Source organism: Oreochromis niloticus, linkage group LG18 (assembly GCF_001858045.2).
Source record: "Oreochromis niloticus isolate F11D_XX linkage group LG18, O_niloticus_UMD_NMBU, whole genome shotgun sequence".
Classification (NCBI taxonomy): Eukaryota; Metazoa; Chordata; class Actinopteri; order Cichliformes; family Cichlidae; genus Oreochromis; species Oreochromis niloticus.
This window is the reverse complement of record NC_031982.2, coordinates 34069657-34096531: the sequence shown is the minus strand read 5'-3', so window position 1 is coordinate 34096531 and position 26875 is coordinate 34069657. Positions and strand designations below refer to the sequence as shown.

Sequence of the window (26875 nt, the reverse complement as noted above, 5' to 3'; positions counted from 1 at the left end):
CCAGAATGCTTTGCCCCGAGCCGTGATTACGCAGGGGGACTCGAGGTGGCAGATCAATCACAGCAACACAAACCATCCGAGTCTTTTCAGCCCAAACACAGACACATTAAAAACATTTCCAAAACTTTCCAGGAGTCTTCCCTGACCTCAGATCCAAATATAACTGCTTCACATTCATTTGAAAACTGGGCGATGTGGATAAAACCATGATGGTAATATCAACGCATAAACACAGACTGTATATAAAGGATGGAAGCAGCCACTGTGACGTCATCCGTTTGCTTTTGAAGCCTCGAGCAGAGCGATTAAGACTGAACCAGGGAGGGAACTGGACCGGGAAACTGAGGGACACGGCGCACTCAGTGGGCAGCGACTTCCCCTCCTCCATCACCTTTTAAACATTTTAATTAGACCAAAACTTATTAAATAAATATCATGTTTTACTCAGTAAGGCTTAAAACTAAAGACTGAGACCACAAACTCATCAGGACAGTATCGCCCCCTGCTGGTCATTAAAAAGAACGCAGCTTTAAGACCCTTCCATCCTTTATATACAGTCTGTGATTTCAGCTAATCATATTCAGATTAGTAAAGAAAAAAAATCTGTTTTTTTTCTGGGATATTAAACTTTTTCTTTGGATCGTCATCTGCACAAACATCTGGAAACACCACCATCAAGACCTGAATACACAAATTTTTAAACTGTAATTTAACCAAAACTAAAAATGTTCCCTGGTTTATTGATCAGCTGTGTTTGTGGGTGGGTTAATTTCCCGATGACTGAGCGAGCGGCTCGGCTTCAGATCTGCTCGTGTCGGTCGCCGTGTTCAGCTTTTAGAGCTTCCTGTAACTTTTACACATTTGCCATGAGACAGAAAAACAAAGGTCTCGTGATAGATGAGCGATGAAGAGCGGAAACTCATCACCAGAGTGAAGAGCTCCGGCCTGAAGGATCGACGAGGGTCTGTGGTCAGGAAGAGGAAGGGGGGGGTCTCAGACTCCACCAGGAACCATCATCAGGCTCTTCAGTTTTAGCGTCTGACTTTCACGGCTCGTCAGCGGCATTAACACTAAGCACGCTGATCCGGAACCTTCACAGACACTCGACACACTGAAATAAGATAAACTGAGATTTTCTCTTCATGTTCTCGATGAAATATGAACTAATCCGGATCAGATCTCCTGTCAGTCGGAGCGGCGGGAACTTTAAACCCGCTGGTTTCTCTGTTATGTGTTTGACTGGTTTTTGTGGTATTCTGAGTTTCATTTGATAGTTTTAGTCTCTGTGGTTATGAGAATATGCAGTTTTATGAATATCATTTAAAATCTGAATAATCACTTGATCAGGAGTCTTTATGCTTCGTCTGATTTTACTTCACAAAACAAACAATAAAATAAATAAAACTGAATTTAAGCTGAAAGTTAAAGTCGTTTGCTTTAAAACATGAAGCTGCTTTTAATTCAAAACCTCAAATACAAACCGTGCGGCATAAAGCTCCGCCCCAAAGGTTTTAGGATGTAAAGGACGCTCGCGCTCACGACTCATAAACTCGCTTATAGAGCGAGCGGCGTCTGTACGCTCTGTTTATTTAGTGGAGCTCTCCAGAGGACGCTGGTGGAGACCGAAGAGGCTGATGGGAGTATTGGGGGAGGGGGTGTTGGGGAGAAACTTACTGTGTCCTTTGGACAGCACGTCCTCGCTGTTGTCCTGCAGCAGCAGAGCCGAATGAAGGAAGGAGGGAAAACAACCACAGACACGGTTACTGACAGAGCAACAGACTGAGAGAGCAGAGGGAACGCCGTCGGGACGCCGCTGCAGGGCGGCCATATTGGCTCTGGCTTCAGGTTTTAGAAACTGCTTCTAATCAGATCGCATGAGCGCGGCCACGCCCTGCAGCGGTGACGACCGGCGCGCGCTCAGCACGCCGTCACCACCTGATCTCTCTTCCTGTCGCCGGCCAATCTCCTTTCAGACCGCCCGCCCGCCTCCCCGCGCTGGTACTTACGGTCGGCGTCGCTGGTCTCCAGCTCGCTCGCCTCTTTGCTCTTGTAGAACGGAAACTTTCGGGAAAAGAGGTTCTTTTTACGCTTGTCATTGAGAGACTGCTGAGGAAGAGGAGGAGGAGGAGGGGTGATGGAGTAAAACAAAAACAGAGGAGGAAGAGAGGGAGATGAGGGGGTGTGATGGGTGTCTGAGTCGGTGTCTGACCGGTTTAAACATTAAACACAAAAATCACGAAGTTTAAACTAAAACACTCGGACACAGAGGCTCCGAGCCTGAACGCAACCTGCAGAGCTCTGACGCCCCGCTTCACACGCCGACAGTGAAGGCAGCGTCGGTCGGAGAGGAGGAGGAGGATGAAGGTGAACATGCTGACGACATGCAGAGACACAGCAGCGACAAGCCGGGAGAAGCCGTTTGGTTATTTCTGCGAATCGGCTCGAAGATGGTGCTGATGCGATGCCTTCAAGTGCATCAGGAAAAGTAATTCCACGGAGCATTTTCGTGTAGCGCTGAGAAAACACTGGTGCTACAAACCCCAGGATCACAAACGCCCTGTGGGTCACTCGGGCTCAGAGGCATTCTCAGCTTTACGTGGTTTCTTCAGCTGCGCGGTATTTTGGTTTGTCCACGTTCCTTAAATGCATTTGGACTTCTGTGAAGCTTAAATTTAGTTTCAAGTTTTTGCATTTTGTTTGTCTTGAAGTGTAAATGAAAGCATGATGTCAGCAGTCAGGCTGTAAAGGCTACTGTGGGGTTAACACTGATATTTAAAATAAACTGATCCAGATGTGAGGCTATAACAAAATGATATCGGCTGATGTCATGGCAACCAACAAACAAATATTAGGTTTATTTAAAAAGTGCCGGCAGCTGCAGTCCTGTTCGAGTCCGGCATCCACCTTCTTTCAGCTCCATTTTTGGTCTCCACCACCTCATGTTGGCAAATATTGATTAGTTGAGGCTACAAATGCTAAACCTACATTTATATATAAATAAAGCCAAACACAGAACGTGGCAGAGTCGTGTGCCTTTTCCTTTAACCGTCTGTTACTATGGTAACAGCGTGGCTCTGAGTGGATTTTTTCAAGCTTGTGTGATGACACAAAACCAAAACCAGGAGCTGAAAGGGCCTAAAAAGCTCTGCGGGTTCAAGTTATTGATTAGTTCAACTATAAATGGGTTTAATGGCTCAACAAGAAGAACAAGCAGAACTTTCAAACGTTGCGTGTGTCGTTCATCAGCAGGAGGCGGGACCTGTGACATCATCAGCTCACATGCTGCACTTTGATGTTACAGAGCAGGAGATGGAAAACAGGGTGAGGAGGGTGAGTGGTGAGGAGGAGGAGGAGGAGGAGGAAGGTTTGAGAGCAGCAGACGTCAATGTCAAGCGTTTCGCGAAGATGCGGGGAGCAGACCGTGGGCGCCATGCATGTTCTGCGGTTTGTCTCCCCGCCCTCAGTCTGCCGTGTTAGCGTGGCGGCTGGCGAGCAACGCCGTGGCGACACGTATTAAAGCGGCACACGGTTTAAAGGTGGCGGGGGAGGGAGGGGGAGGCGCTGCTGCGGTTTGGTGAAGAAGAAGAAACGCCTCAGAGATCGTCATGCTGTTAAACGGCCGGCTGCTTAAACATTAGTCAAACACTCATTAGTAGGTGGAGATCAGGTGGCTGTGGCTCAAACACACAAAGGTCACATGATGCACACGGTTGGCGTCAAACACCTGAAACGTGTCATCAACCAGCTCAGAATCAGCCGAGTTTATTCACACAAACATGTTTTACCTTCACACGAATGAATCTGGTGCAGTTTAAAGTGCGACACGCCGCCATGCTGACGCTCGGGGAAGGTCAGAAAAACAAGCACCTGTCACACTCGAGGTGGCGGGTGCCGTGGTCAGCCATTTCCCTCACTGCTGGGTTTCAAAAAGGCGGGCGGCGCAGATTGACTTATCCAGTAACGTCCGGTAACTGATGAAAACCCTAAAACCGAGTCATTAGGTAACAGGCTGAAGTTTGTCACAGCGGCCCAAAAACGTGCACATGTGCACTTCAACCGCCTGTACGAAGGTAACACCATGCATGGCTTCATTAACCTGCACGCTACACGTCACTGCAGGGAAAATAAAGTCGGCTGATCCTGAGAGCGTCAGACGAGACGAGTCACTGAACTTTAAACAAGTCTGACTCGTTCTATCAGGTCAAGTTTGGAAAACTGAAGCATCTTTAAAGATGCAGAAATCAAACAGACAATAAAACCAATAAAAAAAAAAAATGACAGTTTTACTGCTTAAATACAAAGAACAGAAAAACATCTTCAAAGCTTTAAATAAAAAACGTCTTTATGTGTAAATAAAGTCGCGTTATTGGAACTAAAACACGTTTCTGACTCCAGGGACCGTTTACGCCGTCACTCACCCCTCTGTCCCGAGACTTGGCGTTAAACTTCACCGTCTTTAACCTCGCCCTCTCCTTCTTCTCCACCCTGTGGGAAAGGTCAAAGGTCAGCAGAAATCACGAGGGAACCCGACTTTATGCATGAATCTGTCAGATACTCGCAATGAGCTCAGCCTCAGAACTCGAGGGCAAATTATCGAGTGAGTCGGCAGCTCGCTGCCACGCCACGAGCGTTCCTCCAGAAACTGGAAGGTTTTACCTTTCGAGTCTCTGACGACATCCTGACCTTACAGTCTAACTCTGCCTTTACCCTCCAAGGTCACCTGGTAAATGTTCAGAGCGTCACTGTGAAGCTCTCGTTCGTCTCAGTGACACCTGTACAGGTGAGACTGATGTTTGTTTACATAAAGTTAAAAACCCCACAGCCAAACGTCCTCTCGAGCTGTGAGCCGAGCTCTGAATCCTGATTGGTGGAGCAGATGTAACTGGGACTGACCGTCTCTTGCTGGGGATCACCCCCACCTCCTCCACCTCTCCCTGCGCCGTCAGCTGCCTCGCCTGCCACCACTCGTCGTCGGAGGCGTTCACCACGTGAAGGATGTCTCCGAACTTGAAGTTCAGGCCCTGACTCGGCAGACCGGAGTCTCTCGTCTTATCGTAGTCGAACAGAGCTCTAAAACACGAACACACGACAAATAAACCGATTAAAAACAGAACACAGGACGTCAGCACGCGAGCGCCTTCCACGCTTTAGGCCTACCTGACGTACAACGACCTCTTCTGACTCGTCCGCAGAGACCCAGAGCCCGAGCTGATGCTGCTGTTCATCATCTGCTCCCTCAGGTCGTGGATCTTTGCCTCAAACCGGCTGTACTCTGAGCGGACACAGAGGTCATCCAGGGGTCAGAGGTCACAGGAAATTACAGAAACATGTTAGAGTCTCTACAGAGGATTTTTATGAAGCCAAACAGAAACTGAAACTTTTTAAACTGGACTGTTTCTCTGGTAAAATTGGAGATAACTGCTGGTTTCAGTTTCGCACAAAGATCAGAGCTGAAACATCTGAAACATCTGTGAACAGCTGGATTCATAATCAATCATTTGTAAGTAAAAATAATCAAACAGCCAAATATTCTGAGACCAGCTGCTAAAATCAGAGGATTTGTTCCCTTTCCTGTTCACACCTGACTGTTAATATATTTAAATGCAGTTATTTTTATTTATTTAAGCTGCTGCTGGAACTTGTTAGATCGTTTAATCCTCAGCAGCTCTCCTCCTGTGACCTCCGCAGGAGGAGTCATGTGATCCTGCAGGTGCGTCCTGCTGTCCCACCTTCTGGTCTGTAGTGGGCGACGATGGTCACTGTCTGCCCGGCGTTCTTCAGGGCGGCGGCGGCCTGTTCGTGGGTGGCGTTACGGAGGTCCACGCCATTCACCTGAAAACACAAAAACAATGTCAGACGCGGAACGACGACTCAATCGGGGAAACGAGCGGCTCAGTCGGATCCAACACTTCTCTAAAGGTGCAACTTTTAATTTGAAAGTCAACAGCGCGTTTGCTCGCGTGTAGCGAGCGACCTGCAGCGACTCATCACTCAGACACTCTGGTTTAAGTTGTTGATCTCTGAGTTTAACGTGTTGTTACGTACGGAGACGAGTCGGTCTCCTTTCCTCAGCTCTCCGCTGAGGTCAGCAGGTCCTCCGGCGAGGATGAAGGAGATGAAGATCCCCTCGCCATCCTCCCCGCCCACGATGTTGAAGCCTAGTCCCGTCGCTCCTCTATGAAGCACCACCTTCCTCGGCTCCCTGCAGGAGCAAACACGGCAGCCGTCAATCAGCTGAAGTTATGTGAGCAGGGTCCCACACAGACTCTGCAGGTGTGTTTTATGACCGACAGCGGGGACGCAGGCGGAGGGTGTAACTGCAGGTGTGCACCAGCAGAGGGCGCAGCAGCTATGGTTCAGCTAGACTTACAAAAACACTGAAATCTGAAGGTTTCATTTTTAAAGGTGTGTGTGTGCAGGCGAGTGTTTCTGTTCTCACCGGGTGACGTCATCATCTCCCAGCGTGCTCTTCGGGGTCGGAGAGTAACGCCCCGAGGACGCTGGCGGAGGGAGGGCTGACCCAGGAAGTTGGGGGGGCTGATATGGTTCTCCATGCGCTGGGAGTACGCTGGAAGAGAAAGAAAGAGAAAACCATTAAAACCAGTCTGAACACAGCCGCCGTGTGTCTGACGCTGAGCTGCTGCATCTGCTCACCTGTCCGGCTCCTGTTACCACCTGATTGGCTGAAACCGGGAGCAGTCGAGGGGGGTCGTAAACGACACCAGCGAGCAGATAAACAACAACCTCCAAACTCAACCCTGTCACATTTTTTAAAATGAAGATTTCTGCTGAAGATCAGCTGTAACCGCGTTACGTTTATTATGATCTGTGACAGCAGCAGAGCACCGAGAGCATGAAACCTGAAAATCGTTTACATTTGTCTTCATTTTAAAGTTTGATGTTCATCTGATTGGAAACTGTTCTCTCAACAAACAGGACACTCCCCCGGAGACTTCAGGAGGTTAAACAAATAACGTCACTGCGTAATTAACAGAGCGATGGTTTTATGCCACTGCAGGAGACGAAGGGCGTCATTGATCCACGACTCATGAAAGGGTTCGGCTGCTCCGTCGGTTTAGACACAAACTCAGAAGCTGAACAGCTGATCGACTGTGGCCCAAACTTCAGATATAATTTGAATCATAGCTGTCAGGACAAGGGTGGAGGAAACACTCAGTTTTAGGGAGTCCATGTTTCACATGGATGAGTTGAGGCACCTGATGACGTTTGCGAGAGCCGAGCTGTCAAACATCGTTCTTTCGCGACTCATAATCAGATATTTTGTGCTCGTTCCTCGTTTGGCAGACGGGCTTCAAACCAGCACCAGCCTGCTCGGCTCAGAGTCTGTTTTAGATTTAAGGATTTCAACTCAACATGCAACACTTTCTGCAGCCTCCGTGTCTTCCTGTGCGTTCCCATCAGTCTCTCCGAGTCTCCGGATCCTCCACAGCTGCTCAGAACTCGACCATACGGCTCATCTCTATAGCCGAGGAGTCTGACGCTCAGCATCTCTGAGGGGTGTTTCCTTCTTTGGCATGTCCTCAACAGCTCGGTGCCAGCTTCAAGTCTCCGGGATGCAGGTTTGTCCTGCAGTATTACAGTTTGCAGCGAAGTGAGATATCTAAAAAGAAAGATAATCGTAACACGGTTCAGAGCTGGGCCGTCTTCATCTCTGCTAAAGCTGCCGGTTCAGAGAGAAATGTTTTAAAGGAAACGACCTCGTCTGCAGTTTTAGGCGTGTCGTTTGATAAATCCTGTTGGGAACGCCATCCCCGCCCCTCATCAAAGACTGCAGCGGTCAACACCGGCTCAGGGTCGGAGACTCAAAGTCATCCTGACCACACGAGCCAGGACCTTCTAATCTGCTCGATGTCGGAGGAAAAATCCACCGCGGCGTTCAAGAGAAACAAACAAACCTTCAGCCGGGACAGGCCGGCTCGGTTTGGAGATCCGTGTGGCCGGACCTTTCACACCAGCATTAGCCTGGACTCCAGAAAACTGACACACTCACACAGGGAAACTTTAAACTCAAAACCAGGTCAGCAGATTTATGTGAGACCTCATTTATCTGGAAGATCTTAAAACGGAAAACAATTCAGGATAAAAAGTCCACGGAAGTTTTCAACGATGGATTTTCCAACTGTTTCTGGAAGCCTGAATTCCAGAACAAACTGAAATGCGACAGCAGCATTAAAACATCAAAACGTTTCTTTCTTCAGCTCGGTGCAAACACAGAAGCAAACTTTAGTGGTGAGGTTTCTATCACAGGTGTGTGTGTTTGGACTCACAGTTGGTGAGGTCGGGCGGAGCGAAGCTGTCGTTCATGAAGACACTGTTGGGTTTAGCCACTTTCAAGTAGACCACGTCGGGAGTGTTTTTCAAGGCAGTGACGGCGTGTTCGTGGCTCACCTCCTCCAGGCAGGAGCTGTTCACCTGGACACGGAGACACCGAGAGAGGAGCGGTCAGACACGCCTGTGCTTTTATTCTGAAGGTCTGCTGTTTGGCAGTTTGTGGTGAAGTGCGTCTGCAACGCAGATTCAGCACGTCTTCACTTAATGAAACATTTTATAAGTTTATAATTACAAAATGTTGTAAGGGTGAAACCTAATCTTATTGTTAAAACCTCAGAAATATTCATCGTGCTCTAAAAGTTCTTCACCGTCTGCTCAGCAACTTCCTGTTTTTACTGCAGGATCTAAAATTTTATTTGTTCTTTAGCACTGAAACCTGTTTCTACTATTTATACATGTGTTGGTTGTTTATCAGAAATACTTTATTTTATTTAATTATTAACTCACTGACCTTTTTTAACCTCCTTTTATTTTATTTTATTTAAACTTTTATTAGTCTCATTTTTTTCCTTTTTTTAAAATAATGTAATTCTTTTGTTTTCTTTTTATTATTTAATTCAGGCTTTATTGTTCTGATATTGGTTTTAATTAACATTTTCTTTAATGGGATTTTTTTCCTTTTTTAAATATTTTATTTATTTATTGTTAATTTTATGTTAACTTACACCTCATTCATTTGTTATTTTAATGAATTTCTAATTGTGCTAAGCTTCTTTTTTCAAATATAGTATTCTGTCTTGTGTGTCTATTGATTTTTTTACTGGTCTATTTTTGGTTTTTACATTTAGTCGTCTATTTTACTTCTATTATTTTTTTCCTGCAGTTACTTCATATCATGTCATAATTTTTAGCCTGTCTGTTATTTTCTTATTATTATTTCTAATTTTACTGGTTTCAAATTTGAGTCTTTATTAGAGGTTTGTCATCAGAGCTTTTCTTAATTATTTTATTGTACTGAATGTTTGTAACTCGCCTGTTTGACTTTCTCGTGTTTACAGTTTTAGTTTTTAGCCGTGGTGTAAATAAACAATTGGTCTGATGTGGATTTCTCATGTTTGAACCGCGTTGATCCTTACAGCCAGCAGTTTGTCTCCAATCTGCAGCCGCCCGTCTTTATGAGCCGCTCCGCCTTCAATGATCTTGGTGACGTAGATGCTGTTGTCGCCGGGGATGTGCTGGTTCCCCACGCCGCCCGCTATACTGAAGCCGAGACCTGCAACACAAAGAACCAGAAGGAGGGTGCAGGGTGATCAGACGGGAAAACCCTGAAGCATTCTGGGAAAAAACCCCTCAAACTCTGGAGTCCAGCTCCGACGCCTGAGCATCCTTCACGGGGACAAACGGCGAGACTTTAAATAACAACCACCCCCTGAAACGCGCTGCTGCTGGTTTAACACGGGAACAAATCAGGACACATAAATGCACAGAAGCATATTTCAGGATGTTTCCGTGGAAACCGAGGCTTTGTTCTTGAGCCGGGCTCCTCGTCTGAATAATCATGAGGCCCGCGGGGATTTCAATAAAGCTCCTCAGCAAGCGGAGACAATCCAGCAACACGGCCGACACACATCCACGCCATCTGCACGGAGCTGCAGCCATGAGCCAAAACATTAGGAACACTCACACATTTAATAATGTGTGACCAGGGCGCCTGATCTGAGCACAGACACAGTTTAAGCCTTTGCGCTACCTTTGGGTCCTTTCACCAGCTTGATCTCCATCACTTTCTCTGAGACGGGTTTCCTCCTGCGGACGTAGAGTCGGACCAGAGATCCCGCCTCCTTCAGCGCCTCCACGGCTCGGCTGTGGGTCACATCCCGAACATCCACCTCGTTGACTCTCAGGATGACGTCATTGACCCTGAAACAGAGCGTGAACACCCCGCTGTCAGTCAGATCACCTCCTTCAATAGAAACTGATGATGTCACAGATTTTATTCTTTCATTTACTCGAGTTAAAGCACGAAGTAGAGCCAAACTACGGATCCAAACTTCCAAACAGTTTAAAGGAAACCTGAGGCTGTACTCTTCGTCCTCATCATCATCACCTGGATCAGGTGTGACAGACTCTGCATTATGAATGAGCCATGAAAGGCTGCAGGACACAGCGGGGGTCCGGCTGTGAGGACACCACCTCTGACTGCAGACCGAGGCGTTTAAAGGGACAGTTCACACGTCTCAGAGGTCCTTCTCTCACTGCATGTGTTTTTATACGAGGCCGAATCCGTCAGGCCAGCTTCAAGCTGACCGGACAGCTGAGCCGGTAAAAAGTGAAAGCTAATAAAGTTTGTGATCTTAGAAAAGTTAATGTTAGAAACCTGTGTGAGTCACATGTTGTTCCCTCTGTCCCCACTAACTGCTCCCTGATCAGCTTAACAGCCTGTCCTCCACAGCAGCTACGCTCTAAAGCAGCAGCAGCATGGAAGGAATTGCTGCAAAGCATTCTGGGTGTTGTAGGATATGTTGGTTTTTCAGTTTCAGGTCAGCAGTTTAAAAAAAAAATCTGCGCCCTCTGCTACTGACGTGACCGAGGGATCAAAAATGGACGACATGTTTGTGAGTGAGGAGAAAGCCTCCGCTCAGACATCAGTCACACCTCCTTCACCAACAAACAGTTTCCTGCTGCCTCACCTGAGCCGTCCATCCTGCGCTGCTGCTCCTCCAGGGATCACTTTGGTAATGAAGATGCTGGGGTCTTCACCGATGTGAGGGTTGTCGGTGCCGCCTGCGATGCTGAAGCCCAGCCCCGAGTTTCCCTGGAAACCACAGTGATCACAGTGTTAATAGTAACGATCCGCATCTGTGAGCACGCTCAGGATTCACACTTCCTGCCAGCGCTTCACAATAAAAGCCGACGACAGAGCGACGATGCTGCTGATCAGTGACGACTGAAGTTTGACGCCATGTTGGAAAACCTCGAACCGCAGCCAAGAGGAGCAGAAGTGACAGCTGGAACAACGAAGCATGAACACGTCTGCAGATTCCGCTACGCGAATCACCCGGCACAAGTTTGCACCAATCAGATAACATCAGCAAACATCCAGAACCTGAGAGTGTGCACCGGCTCCGAGGCGCCGTTAAACATTTTCGTCTTAAAAGTGTTTTTTGTTTTTACCTTCACTGGTTCAAATGTCGTTCTACACTGAAATTTTATAAATGTGCAGTTATTGTGTAGAATGACTGGTTCCTGCCGCGGTGGACATCCGGCGTGTTCACTGCTGTGAACGGGCATCAGATTCAGTTTGTTTCATGTGTGGAAACATTTTGGTTCTGATGATAAAAACAACACCGAGGCCGGTTAGACCGCAGACAGAATGACAGGCAGACCCTGTGAGACTTTTTTAAAGCTGCACTACTAATTTGCACTTAAAGGAGCAAAATTAGGACAAGAAAAAAGGAGGAAGACGGTAACAATGTGGAGGATAATACCAGAGGCAGCGAGGAGGATTAAAACAGAGCTGATTAAAGAGAAACTGTTTGTGTGACAGGATCAGAAACTTTTGCTTTGTTTAACAGAATCTGGTTCATTCATTACGTCCTCGTTTCCCCCAAAATCTCAGACTGTCGAGAGGTTTGGTGCAGGCAGCCGTCGGTCCTGCATCAGAGGTCCATGAAAGCAGCGCCTCAAAGTCAAACAGAGAGCATCAGGCGGCGGGTCGCTTGTCCTCTGAGTCATAGACCGCGGCCCGTTTATGTGGCTTGTAAAGACGCGACGGAGATACGGCGGCTCTGGCGGCGAGCAGCACGGCTGTCACTCACAGGGAAGTAAAAAGGAAAGGCAGCTTACCCGCTCCAGCGTGATCTCCTCGTACTCATAATCGGCCTCCGTCCCATTCACCTGCAAACACACACACAGGTATCAGCTCACCTGTTGGCTCCTCCCAGCAGCAGTTTATAGGAAGCAAACGCGTTAATAGAACACAGACTCTACTGTACTTCATTAGAAACACTTCACTGAGTCCAGGGTTTAACTGAGCCTCCTCCTGCTCCTCAGGCTCACGTCTGACCTCGGAGAACTGAAGAGTTTTTATTTTCTACTCTTAAACCTGAAGTTCAAGGTTCGTGTGACGCAGCCGTCTGCCCACAGCTTCACTCACCGACTCTGATCTGACACATTTCCTTTAAACCGTCCAATTAACAGAAACGTGCTGCAGCACTGAACTCTGAACTGATGTGGGGAGAGGAGAGCGAAGCAGATGCTTCTTCAAATATTTCTCCCCGTCAGGTGAAACTGAAGCGACGCCGTGCTGACAGCAGCCCGAGTCCACCGGAGGCAAACATCAATTTAATAAAGACGGGTCCAATGCTAGGCAGGTGAGGCTCCAGCTGGACCCACGGTGAAGATGGAGTTACCAAACATATGCAGATCCACAGAGTCCTGCATCCATTGTCTGTGGATCTACCCACCCACCCATGACTCCATCTTTTATCCATAAAATCATCAACACACGTATCATCCCTTCATGCATCTGTCATCATCTTCCAATCTATCCATCCCTCACTCATGCATCCATTCAGAAATGAGCAGCACTCACGTATGGAGGTGTGTCCAGGCTGTCTGCGTTGACCACCACAGGCGGAGGATTGGCCTGCAGAGACGAGGAGACACGTCAGAACATCACAGAGGAAAAACATCTCCACCCTACAAACACCCTCACAATAAAGAAAGCCCCCTGAACCTCCACCCCTCCGATCACACCCCACACTGCGCCCGGGTCGGCCGCCGCGCAGCTGCTAAAAGACTAACTCTCCTCATGATGCTAAAACAGGAAGCCCGAGGATTTGAGCACAGATTAGCGAGCACGAGCGGTACGTACATGGTGGCGCTTCACGCTGCAGAAGATGCAGTTCTGAAGCATGAAGCCTTAAAAGAAGAAACAAATCAAGAAAATCAATCAAATCCAGTCGTGCAGGAGGGGAGAAGCTGCTCCTTCACCTCGTCTTCCTCGTCTACTCTAACTCTCCCTCCTCGCTCGCTCGCCCGGGAGGAGCCAGATGGGCTCTGAAAAGTCAAACGGGGGGAGCGTGGCATTCCTCCCGCTGTTTCTATCTCTAATCTGCTCACTTCATCAGCGCCACAGCTGGACGGCCGACACGGAAAACCCAACTCGACAGAAAGGCGGAGAGCCAAATGAGCGAGGAGGGAAGTGAGGATGGAAGGAGGGAAGGATGGAGGGATGGAGCAGAGAGGAAGGAGAGGAGGAAAGTCAAAAAGGAACAAAAAAAGGAGACCTGTGACGTTGGAGGGATGGCGGTGGTCTCGGCTGGGATTGGCGAGATTGGGATCACGGGGATTATGGGTGAGGAAGGCGGGGCGGCCTCGGCCTGCTGAACAATAGCATGGTGAGGGGTCAAAGGTTAGACATAGATGAACAGCCGGTGAAGGAGAAGGAGGAGGAGAGGATGTATATGTCTATGTGCATGCTGACTGATAGGGGGCGTTCGTTTAGGTCGAGCCGAGGTGCCAGATGGGAGGAGTTTGACAGACAAGGACCGCCAAGTGTCAGAGAGGTCGGCCAATCACAGGAGGTCACCTTGTGAGTGACACCTGACGATCCTGATGTGGCAAACTCGCCCATCTGCTGCTCTGAGGATTAAAGCCATCTCTCCTCTGTGTGTGTGTGTGTGTGTGTGTGTGTGTGTGTGTGTGTGTGTGTGTGTGTGTGTGTGGGGTAAATCCTCAGTCCCTCGGTACAGCCTCAGCAGGGGGGCGATGTCCTTTATGTCATTACTGAAAAGCAGCGGATATTTCAATCTGGGAGTTGTAAGCCCGACAGCCAGTGATGACATTGGCACAGACCCTCAAAGGTCAAAGGTCACAGCTGTATCTGCGACCTCATGTCCGAGTTTCTACTGACGCTAAAGGAGCGCTCAAACTGCACACCCACATGTTCACTATGACGTCACTGATCGTTCCCCGTCTAAAGGCACCTTCAACTCCCAAAAATCAAACAAAGAGCTCGAGGACCGATTTCATTCCGCTCCAATAAACGATCAGCTGGCAGGTTTACAAGTAAATATCTGTAAACGATGTTAAATAAATGTACCTGAACACAGCACAGCTGCCAAATTTAAGACACGCCTTTAACTTTACCATCTACAGCGTCACTGTAGCTTTATCGCTAACACGACTGATGGCTCCGCCTCTTTGCTCCACATTAAAACTACGACAGCATCGTCCTCGCTGCTGTTGAGTTTCAGCTCCGACTCAGTCTGGAGACACTTTTTATTCACTCGTGTGCTGCTGAACACGTTTCTATTGTGGTTCTATGGTTGGTCACAAATGCCGTCGAGCATAACCAGCGTCGCCTTCAGGCTTTGTTTTTCACTCCACAGCAGCCTCTTCATTTCATGATGGACGGGCTCGGCATTTGATTCAAAGGTGAACTCGTAACTGGTTTTAGTGGAAACATCATCACTGGTCTGAACGAGCCAGCAGCTGGCCAATCACATGCAGACGTTTTTACCAGTGCTGCGTATTAGACGTCAGACCTCTCATTGCAATGCTACGTGCTCCTGGGGAACTATAGCATCTGACATTTGGATGTTGTTTTTGACCTGAACACTGCAGAACAAGCTAACTTTAACTAGCACCAGCGCTCCCCGACAGCAGCAGCCTCAGCACAATCCGCCCATGAACGGCACACCGGCAGCAGCTTCACTCATGAGTTTCAGCTCGAGAAACAAACAGCCTTTAAAAGTCTGCAGGATGAGTTCTGAGACCCCAACAGGTCAGAGTGGATCGTCTTTATACTGCAGCCATGCTGTTGTTTATTCATCTACTAAGAATCAAAATACACAAAATAAAACCTTTGTATACTGTTCAGACACAACCCATAAATATGTGCATGCGTGATGCATGTGTGTGACAGTGTTTGAGTGGATGAAATCAGGGTTTGTTTCTAGAAATTTCAAAAAGCCATGAATTAAAAACAGGATTTCTGAGATCTTTTTTCTGTTTCCTGTTTCAGTCAAAGATATTTTTTCTTTCACTTCTACATTTAAATTTAACACCCCTGCGTGCACCTTCCAAAGGCCTGCTGTGTGCACATGAAACCATCACAGAGGAGCGAGTGGCGGCCCTCACCGCTGTGACCTCTGTTATGCAACAGCAGGACCTTGTGAAGCTGCTGGCAGGAAGCGCCGCTGCGTTTCCAAGAGGCTTAATTGTTGTGCTGCAGCAGCAGAACCCGGAGCCCATGGAAAACCAACAGCCGCTAAAATTAGCCCCGCACATCGACCGCATTGATCCGCCAGCCCTACTTCTGCGGCGCTGCTCGCCGGAAAGCTGCTGACAATGAGGCTTAATTACTCCCAAAAGACACAAAACTGGTTTAACAAACGCAGCAACACACCGAGAGGGCAGAGGTTATGATTTCATCTATCAGAGAGTGACAGATGATACACCATCAAATCCACAACAACAACCAAAACCACCAATCAGACACCCAATACGTCAATCGATTTATTGACCAAACAGGTTTCCAAGCTGAAAATGTTTGACCCTGATGAACTTACACCGCTGACATAACATCAGTCCTTCAGTACAGGGCTGGGCCATATTATACCGTTCACGGTAATACCGGTACAATGCTAGGCAACGATAAGAAAATGAAATATCGCGATAGAATATGGGTAAAACACGCATGCGCAGTGCCGAAAAAGCACGGCGGTAACAGAGAATGAGAATGGGGAAAGTGGATTGTTGAGTGAAACAGATGAACCAGAATTGGTTTGTAAAAATGGTGCAACTTCAGTGATGTGGAACTGGTTTGGTGTTTGTCCATCAGATACACAACAAAGCACATTTTTTTGTAGAACATGCAAGCGGGCCGTCGTTATTGCCGTATTTGTCGGACTAAGGTGCTCGTAAATCTGGGAGGAATCTGGGTCCTAAACTCCGTCCTTTATGGTCCCGAAGTCAAACGAACATCACTGAGAGTTAAAAACTGTCTAAATTCTTTCATCTTTAATAAAATGATCAGCGTTGCTGCTTTACCAGGTGTAACAATTAAGTTTAACATCCAGGCATCCATGAAAACAGAATTTATTACATTTAACGGAGTTAGAAGTTAGCAGGAAGTTAGCTCGCTAGTTTTCCACCTGAGCATCTCTCATGTTCTGACTGAGAGATTTCTGAAAAAATTCAAACGTACAGCTCTGCTGTCACTTCCAACATAAATGAAGACGGGAAACTAAACAGCAGTGACGTTTGTAGGGTTACTGAAGTTGGGCTAGCTGGTATATAATGATGTGCTATGTGATCGCTAGCGACACAGCTATGTTAGCATAACAAACAGTGAAGCTGGAGGATGAACGCTAACCGTTTTCCAGTCGATAAAAGTTAACGTGAGGGTTCCCGATGGTTAGAGACAAATGCAATCTCATGGCAGGATGCTGTAAACGGACCAAACTTCAGTCAGGAGAACAACTGAGATAATCCATCCACAAAACGAGGTTAGTCATTAATATACTGCAACAACATGGGAATAGAGCAGCTGTGATAGAATACAGCATTAATGAATCAATGGTACAGAAGTGGAGGAAGCAAGAAGAATGAGTTGAATAAAGTTTGATTTATCTGACTGCTTTGTTTCGCTTAATCTGCCTTATAATCCTGTGCACCTTATGGTCTGAAAAATATGTATTTGACTTTTTTATTTGGCACACTGCAGTTTAATGTTGCAAAGCACCTCTTTTTAACTTCAGTGGATATTATACATGGTTATGCTCAGGATATGTCAGCCCATTTCTACTGGAAATGCCTTTTGGTTAAACTTTCAGCAAGGAATTTGCATTTGCACTGTTAAATGTTTATATAGCTTTAATGCTAGGGGTGGGGGGAAAAAATCGATACTGTGTAGTATCGTGATATTTTGTTTGCTAATAATGTATCGATACAGGGACAGCAGAAATCGATATTTTGTTACAAAAGAAGTTTTTGTGGACTGGAACATGCTCTGACTTCAGAGCATGTTGATCAGCTCCTTTTTCTGAGCAAGAATCCTGACATTCCTTCTCTGTCCAAATGTGTTTAACTTTTTTTATGGCAGCAATAAACACGAGTTTGCTTATTTTAATTTAAGACATGTTTTATTTTAATTAAGTTTAAAACTTTTTTATTTAATGTAAAATAATATTTTATTTTAATTTACTTTCAAATTCTTCAGTTGCTGAAGGGGCTGCATAGTTTTCACAAATTGCATAGTTCAGAATAGCTATAATTGTACCAGATGGTTGCATTCAGTTAAGTTGGACTAGACTGTAATACAAACCGTTCAGTTTGTCAACAATAAAACTGACTGAAATGAGAGAAAGACTGAGTGTGAGATTTGTTATTAGATAAAATGAATATTGATAAAGTTTACCTTTATGTACAGAATCTGAATATCGCAAAATATTTTTAAAAAATTGCAATAATATCGTATCGTGCGTTAAGTATTGTGATAGTATCGTATCGTGGGATGTATGGTGATTCCCACCTCTATTTAATGCACATAAAAAAACAGCTGCTTGTTTAAGTAAAATAAATGGATGGGGTTTTTTTGCGCTAGTAGAGTTGTGGAGTTGTATTTTGTCTCGCAGAAATTATATCGTCAGTTATATCGTTATCGCAAATTTTCAAATATATATCGTGATATATATTTTTGGCCATATGGCCCTGCCCTACTTCAGTATAAATATCATTAACACAGCTGAGCCCACCTGGAGTTTATAAAATTACACCATAATTATTATTTTTCCTTTTTTCTCTCAGAGCATTTTACAGTTGATGATTTTACCTGACGACATCTTTTCCACACGACCCCAAACGTATCATCATAGTCTGTATATAAAAGATGGACAGCCTCAAGCTGACCATTTTCCCCATCTTGACTTTCAGTCAATCACGTGGTAGCCCCGCCCTAAATATCCCGTTGTGGTCCTTTTAACTTTAATGGTCCTTCATCTCCAACACGAGCACCGCGTTTTATTCAACAGGACACGAAACTGGAGCCTGAAACCATGAACTCATCAGCAGAGTCTTAACCAAGGTCAGAGGTGTCTCCCCCTGCTGGTTTATTACAGCGAATCTGTGTCCTGCTTTCAGTAAATGAGGCACGTGTGTCACTTTAGTCTTCAGTGTACCAGCGAAGCCACACAGATTAAACAACCCCCCCCCCCGAGCCCCTCGTTACCTCCTCGTTAAAAGTGTAGCTGCAGTTTTTTCTTAGCTCGCTGCATCCAAACATGGATCTGAATGTCCGCTGGTGGGAGGAGCCACAGACGCTTTGGACCAAATCGGTGATGAAGCCATAATGTAGCAGAGGTGTGATCACAAACGACCACTTAAAGATGGGAGCTTCAAAATGTGCAGCAGATGAATCCCCAACCAAAGCACGTGGATCACACCAACACTCATTTATTGGATCATAAAAAAGACGAGGCGCTGCAGAGTGTTTGAAGTATGGATTTAAATGTGATGGCAGGGTGATGTGGCTGTCACACGTGGACACACAGTCCATCGATTCTCTATGAACTGTAGTAACTCAATCTGACTGACCACAGGTCTCATTCACACACACACTCCTGCTACAACACTGTACAAACTGCTCTACATGTCACCACAACCACCATCACCAAAACGGCCAGTTGTCCAATGTGACCTTGAACTCACCAGGATTTTTCAGCAGCAGCAGGTTTGAGTTTGTTTCATACAAAGACTCAGATCATTGAGAGCGTCTCCCGAAACCTGACTGTAGCTTTTAGTCTCAGCTGATTTTACTGAAACTCTACAAACATCAGCACTTGTTGATCTGACTCTGTGCTACAATCTCTGTGTCCTTTAGAAATGCAATCAGTGGTTAGAGGAAGTGGAACAACCTCCATCCATTCACCAAGCCCACCCACCCACCCACCCATCGTCTGCTGCTCGTTTCTGTGTAACAGCCTTTAGCTTCCACTCTCTCTCCTTTCTAACAAAGCGATCGTTTACTTCTTTAAACGTACGGCGCTCAATCGACTAAGTTTTAGTTCCCACAGTGGAAAAAATAAAAATCTCTGAACAGGTCACATGATGTCGCTACCTTGCTGTAAGCAAAGGGAACCCAGGGTATCTCCTTCCTGGCGCTCTTGAGGACTTTGGCCGTACTCTTGGTCGGGCTTTTCTTCACGCTGTCCCGCAGGTTGAGGAACCGACTGCGAGCTCGGCAGGACGCCGGCACAGTGCAGGTGGTGAAGGTCGACAGCGACGCCTGGACCTGCGGGTGATTGAACGACTGCTGCTGCTGCTGTCGGTGGAGCTCGATGGCGTGCTGCCTCTGCAGAGGGTGCAGGTGGGCGATGGACTCCTGCAGGTTGGCGCTGACCCGCGGCAGCTTCTTCTCGCCGTTCACGGCTTTAGACGGGAAGTCCTGCCGCAGGTAATGAGTGGTCATCTTCCCAAACAGAGGAGGAGAAGCTGGGGGAGGAGGGGGAGGAGGATAAATAGTAAATGAAAGATGCTTCCTTCGAGTCCAGAATGTTCAACGCCTGCGACGAGACGGCGATACTTCCAAACTCCGCCGTGTTACTCCTCCACCTCCGGCACCACAGGACAGTAACACTCCCTCGCTTCTCTCCCGGCTCACCCCTCCCTGCCGGCTGCTCTTTCTCTGTGACACCCTCCCTCTCGTCTTCTCTCGTTCTCCTGCCAATTAATCGGCTCCAGCGAGCGAGGCACATGTCAGCACGAGGGAGGTGGCGGGCAGCTCCACTCGCTGCATGAATAATCGATGCTGCCCCCGGATTCAGACACAGTGGCATGCGTGTCAGCAGCGAGGGGGGAGTGCGACGAGGACTCCCGGTTAGCAGCAGGCGGGCAGGAAGCCGCTTTAAGCCTCGGCTGTAGAGAAAAACCCGACGATCCTCACAGGCTGCTGCGTCTCCACAGAGCTCCACCTGTAGCTGGAGGTGAAAAACACACAGGCCTTCTGTCTTTTCACTTAAATAAAATCTGCTCCGCCACAGCCGCGTGGACGCTCCTGATGGATGTATACTCCATCAGACCTCCACGGCCTGGTTACAGGTGCAGCTCTGCAGGAACGTCGCTCTGACACTGTGTTTTCCTCCAAGTGAGGTGATAAATTATTCACATTTAGCAAAATATTGTTGAAACTGGCCACAGATTATGTTGGAAACACTTAAAAATGCCAAACTGTTCCAAAGCTACATAAACAAAAGATTTTGGCTCAAAAATCATCATAAATGCTGATTTTGTTTCCTGGGATTTCCTGAGTGCGCAGTTTGTCTGTGATGACAACACAAACTGTAGTGAGGAGAACGAGCTGCAGCAGAGAAGTTTAACACTGAAACCTCACACTTATACCTGCACATCATGAACCCTGACATTTCCACACCAACATCCAAAGACTGCGTTTCACTGAAAATAATCAAGTCTGTACCAAAACTCAAAGCTAAGAACGCACTTCCTGTTGTGGCAGATGGTTCATTATATGGACTCAGAGCATTCAGGCTCATTGTGAACAGACAAATTATTTATACGACAGAATAACCATCGCACAGGAGGCGGCGTGGGGTTCATTGGACAGAGGTTTGATTTCATAAATGGATGTAAAATAGCAGCGCGGCCAGAGTCAACCGGTGTGTTCTCCCCACAGCCCCTGAATGCCTCACCTTCATTTACGACGATGGAGAGACACCTCGACTTTCTACTAATGTAAATCTGCTCATACGACGCCGTCATGGAGACTGAGCCACATGACTCACAAACAGCAGAAAGTCGACGCACCGAGTGTGTCACAGTACACAAACAAACACATCAGGGCTCATCTCTGTGCTCCGTCATCACCCAGTGTTTACAGCCACATCATGACTCCACGGTGAGGGCAGCAGCCCTGGAAACACCGAGGATCTGCTGGAGATTAGGATCAAACTGCTGCTGTGCGTCTGCAGCTCCACCTACAGGCCACTCACGTCAGCACACGGCTGCACTGTAAACAAACCAGCGATTCACAAATACCAACAGCTTTTCAATGGCACTGCTTGTTCTACACAACATGGGTGGTTTTAGTCATGTAAAGGAGCCGTGGAGGATTAACCTAAGTAGTCTTCCTCCTTCCTCATTAACGTGCAAATTTATGCAGCAGGAGCTCTGAAGTCTGCTGCAGGGAAAGTGGTTTATACAGACTAAAGCTTCTCTCGCCGTCCTTTCTCCAACACTAAAGAAAATATTAATCTCAGGTGTGAGAACACAACACCCGGCCTCCAAAATAAAAGTCTGGCTGAAGGTGTGAACAATCCAAACACCTTTATCCACATCACAGAAACTGAAAGCGACCTCATTTCACAGGAAACTGCAGGAACACAGCAGGTTAACAGCAGAACCGTGGAGGACTTTTACAACCAGCTTTAGGAACGATCCATTTCAATTTGTGCTTTTACAAAATGACATCATCTGCATATAGCGATAGTTTCCGGCCAGTTTGTGTTCTGTTACTCCATAACAGCAGCAGCTAGAGGAGCAGTTTTATAGAAACGATTTCTGCTGTTTGCTTTTCTAAGCCTTTATAAAAACTAAGAGAGAAAAAATCCACAGATTTGTGTTCAGTAAGTTAAAACAGATTCACTGACTTAACTACAGGTGGATCAATCGTGCCCACTGAAGGGTTTTTAGCCAGAAAACTCCAGAAAATTACTTTTAGAACGAAATCATTTAAATTCTGTTCAGGTTGGTTCAATTTGAGAATCAGAGAATCCCAACACCACCACAATCCCCTGTTAGCAAACATTTGGCAGCGACTGAGAGGAAGAACCCCGTTTTATGGGTGATTGCAGCGTTATCACTGAAGTAGCTGACCCCATGTTGTTAGGGTTTACCTTCAACTGTTGCTCTATTGTTTCTACGTCTGACATCTCCAACTTCATGGATTAAATTCAGACATATGTGCACCACAAACAAACCCTCCAGCGGGCGGGTCGAGTCTTTAACCAATCAAAGTTTGATATCATTGAAACAGCTCACAAACCACCCAATCAAACAGATGCTCTCATTTAATAAGCCAAGAAACAATCTGTGAAAGAGAAACAAGTATACCTCAAACATTTACTGAGGTTTGCCCGTAAAGTTTATGAATATCTTTAATTTTTTTTTGTCGACATGAGTCACGCCTGATGGGACAGGAAACAGATTACAGCCATGAATCAGCGCTCCGAGTCCCGTCTGGACTGCTCTGCCCGAATACTAAACTACCCACGAGGGAACAGAGGAGTAGAACTACCAACCTTCCCAGTTTAACAGGAGAGTCACTTTGGATCTTAAAGTAAAATCTTCCATTTAACAATTCAACTGTCAGAAAGATGAAAGATTTGGACTTTGGTGATGTCTGGATGTAATTAGAGTAACTTTGACATGAACACAGACCTGCATCAGGTTCACCTGCCAAACAAAGTAACGCCTGCTGCTCGGGGTAATTAAACCGCGTATTTCAACAGCCCCGCACCGAACACAGCACTTCAGTCATCACGTCACATTATTACCGTTTCCTCACACTGTGCTCATGTACAGCAGTCATTAATGGTGCTTTTAGCTCCGTTTGCCTGCTGGGTGTCATATCTCTCTCTGAAGAAATGCAGCTAATGATCGTCTGACAGCTGCAATCTCACGATGACTCACAAACTATAAACAATCAAACTTTCCCATCATCAGCTCCAGTCCTCGTCTCACCTCCTGCGTGGCCTCTGATCCAGGAGTCGTCACGATCAGCTCTGAAACTACAAAACTACCCGAGGTTTGATTCCAGCGTGTGAACTCGCTCGTTGGCGTGTTTGTTGGGCCGTGATGTTCGTGTCAACAGCTGGATTATCACCACTCTTATTATTTCCCGTGAAAATGTGCAGATATTTTGGCCATGACTTCATTTACTAAGAGCAAGAACTAAACTCAGACGTCCATCTGTAAGTGGTTTATCTCAGTGTATCGTTATGGATCATGAAAAGAGGCAGAAGAGCCACTGAGACTTTACAAAACTTTATGTCACCAACCTTCCTGCTCATGACAACATTTCAACCAATCAGCATTCGGACCTACGCACAGATGATGTGCTGCTCGCCTCCTGAAGGACCACACCTGTGCATTTCACATCGTTCCTTTCTCTGTGTAGTCGAAGAACAACACTAACCCACACAATGACCACGAGTCTGACTTCAGACTGTTTAATCCTGCCAGGACCACCTGATGTGACCGATGAGAACAGGAGGAACGATGAAGCAGACACTGATGAGATACTTGGGTCACAGGAGAATCGGCCTGTGGACGGAGCCCACAGTGACAAACATGACTTCCAGTCTCTTTCTCACCGTGAGGATTACACAGTAACATTAACGATGCTACGTGGTCAGGTGTCGTAGGAGCTGAATCAGAGATGGAAAAGTTGGATCGGTGCATCCCTGGGAAGTCCAGCGTGTTCCCGTTTGTAACAGAGTCTGATCCTCCACCCGGAGGCAGCACAAATGAACTGAACATCAACATATGATCCGACCCGGGAGGCGTGAAAGCACCTGGGAGGAATTATCACCTTTTTAGCTGCTAAACGATCCTCAGCTGGTTCGTTGCCACCGAAAACGCCTTCCACGTCGTCCGTGCATCGCGTCATAGCGCACTGTAACCATGACGCCACCCGTTACAACCTCGCTGTGATAAAAATACAGCTGCGGACGAGCATGTATGTTAACGTATGAGTGTGTGTGTGTGTCAGTAAATGGGGGGAGGTGGTCGGGTAGCGCTGTGTGTCAGGAGCCTAGAGGTTGCTAGGCAACGCCAGGGAAGGCATGTGCTACTGCAGGGGTTCCTCACATCTGCCCAGAACATGATGCTGCTGTTTATGCAGGTAAACCTGTTCAGCGTAGCCACACAGAGGCAGAGAGCGGGTCAGGGAAACCTGCACAGGTGTGACACCAACACGGACCCCCGAGACTCCGAGCGCCGCCTCGTCCTCGCCGTCAGATTCAAAGCACAGCTCTGGAACATTCACGCGCTAAGACGACACATTAATGTAAAAACCCGCTCACAGCCGCTGCAGCCTTGTCAACAAATCACCTCAGTGACACGCGCGCGCTGCCGCATGTTATCTATCACGACGTAAATCTGCTGGATGCTGATCGAGGGCGTTTCTGGGCCAGATGTGAGCGTTTGTGCGTGAGCCGACACATGACGCAGCAGCAGCAGATCTCCTGTTGCAACTTTTACACATCAGCCAGCAGCGTCACGCAGCAGACGGCCCGATCAATACGTTCACCACACACACACACACACGGGGAGTGCATGACCGTATGAACACACGTGCTAGGAAATGAGTCACGCTGCACGCTGCAGCACCTCCCCCTACCTCCTCACCTTTAGGAGGATTTATTTTCCTCATAGGTGGGAGGTGGAGGAGCTGGAGGAGGGGGGGGCGACCTACCAGTAGGCGCCGGTGGAGCCGCTTGGTTCTCCTCAGGGTGCCCATGATGCGGCGGCCCATCTTTTTGGCGTACCACACAGAGTTGAGCATGTTGATACTGCTGCTGCTGCTGCTGCGCTGAAGGTGGTGTGTCGCCTCCTCTGCGCCTCCTCGCTCCTGCTGCAGGCTGCGGGGTGGCAGAGGTGGTGCTGGCTGGAGAACAGACGATGGGAGGGGGCTTCACTCCACCTTGGGTCCCCCCCCCCACCCCACCTCCTCGTCTTCTTCCTCTCAGACACAAACAGGGAGGCTGCAGAGGAGCTGACGGAGGTGACCGGGAGAGTAGCTGAACCGCGGTCGTCCTCTTCCTGTCAGTGGGGATAAACGCTCGTCATGGCGCGGGGGTGACGGGGGGAGAAAGCGCGGAGCCTCTGGGGGAGATTAACGCGGCGACGGGGTGAGAGAGCATCGCTCGGCAGCCGGTCGGCGAGCCTCCGTCTGTGTGGAGCAGACAGCAACAGCAGACTGCAGGGCTGACGAGAGGATGAGCGAGAGAGAGAGCGTGTGTGTGTGTGCGTTTAAAGAGAGCGCAGGCAGGGAGGAAGTTGGTCCTCTGATCTCCGCTCTCTGCAGTCTGGAAACCTCACACAGTCTTCCTCCTCCTCCTCCTCCTCCTCCTCCTCCCTCTCAGCGGGGTTGGTCCAGCTGACCTTTGTCCTACTTCAGACTCCGAAAATGAGTCAGCAGGGAAGACTCCGAGTTTTCCCGGTGTGGAGATCACAGGAGTGGCGGTCACGACGGCACAGTTCATTTAGAGCATTGGTGGCAAACATGTGGTCCTGGGGCCAGAAACAGGCCACCAAAGGGTCCAAATCCGGCCCACAGGAACATCAGAGATGAATGGATGTATGCACGTATCAAGGAGACCATTTTTTATTTCTGTAGTGCAGCATAGATATGATTTTAATAAATCTAGAATATAAAATTTTTCTTTAGTCATTTAAATGTTATAAATTAAAAACTATGATTTATAATATGCAGTTGTAACCTGGACTCATCATTTCTCTGTTTTTAAATGGCATGCCGTTATTCTGCGATTTTCACCTCATTATGTGATTTTGTACATTTTCCTTTTAAGGTCATAAACCTGAGAACAGGAACTACAGATGAGTCTCAATCTGTCACATGATGAAGCAAAGTGTTCGTTTTAATCAACATGCACCGTCAGCATCAGAGTCACATGACTCTACGTCGGCTCTGTCTTCATTCTTTACTGCCTGCTAAAAAAATATATATCAGTATGTAAGTAGGAGTGGTCCTAGTCTGAAAGCTGGGCCAAAATGTGGTCAGTCTGGTTTTATCCACCCGCTCGTCTGCTTCCTTTTTTCCAAACGAAATAAATGTTTTCTTATTAAATGAAGTATGGTGGATATACTGCATTTAAAACTGTCATGGAGCTTTAATTTGTATAATTTTTACTAGATTGATATCAAGAGTCTAAAGTTGTGGTCATATTTTCAATAAAACAAGACTTTCTAGTGAATCATGTTTGTCTCAATTTTAGTCCTTAAATCCTTAAAACATTTTCTGCTGTAAGCGCCGTGTTGGGCCCGAGGTCACTGATGAAAACACTGATTAAAAGCTTCTCTTACAGACACTAAACCTCTGACATGGTGTCCCACCAGGCTCTGCCCAGGACACGTCTTTCAAACAGTTATCTGATCCATAAGTCAGAGGAAATACACCAAAGAAATACAGACTTACATCTGTACGACGATGACACCTCGCTCTACGTAGCTGCTGATCCTGATGACCTGAGGCCACCGTGTCCTTTAAACCAGGCTATGGATGAACCCCAAAGACCAAACTTCATTTTATATAAAGAGAAGAGAGCGATGAGTCGGACGATTAACCAACCAACGGGTTTTTAAAAGCTTTACATTTATTTGATCTTAAGATGAATTTAAGAGTAAATATGTTGAGTCGAAGTTCTGAGGTCAAGACTTTGAGTTGTACCGAGGTTTGGATTTTTCTTTATTACTCAGTTACACACTTTCACTGTTTCTCAATTACACGAAAACTACTGAACCAAAGTTCCCGAAAACT

At 47.1% G+C, this 26875-nt stretch overlaps 1 protein-coding gene across 1 annotated transcript in view; it reads right to left on the bottom strand.

The window, feature by feature from the left end:
- Window positions 1-26875, bottom strand: part of LOC100697840 (discs large homolog 1-like protein) — a 104742-nt gene that overhangs the window by 5087 nt on the left and 72780 nt on the right. The window contains 15 exon segments of the mRNA XM_013266627.3: window positions 2007-2106; window positions 4419-4485; window positions 4894-5070; window positions 5158-5272; window positions 5730-5832; window positions 6046-6202; window positions 6440-6518; window positions 6521-6568; window positions 8289-8433; window positions 9429-9565; window positions 10043-10212; window positions 10983-11107; window positions 12139-12189; window positions 12887-12940; window positions 13584-13679. Of these exon segments, the coding sequence (XP_013122081.2) occupies window positions 2007-2106; window positions 4419-4485; window positions 4894-5070; window positions 5158-5272; window positions 5730-5832; window positions 6046-6202; window positions 6440-6518; window positions 6521-6568; window positions 8289-8433; window positions 9429-9565; window positions 10043-10212; window positions 10983-11107; window positions 12139-12189; window positions 12887-12940; window positions 13584-13679 (1624 nt within the window).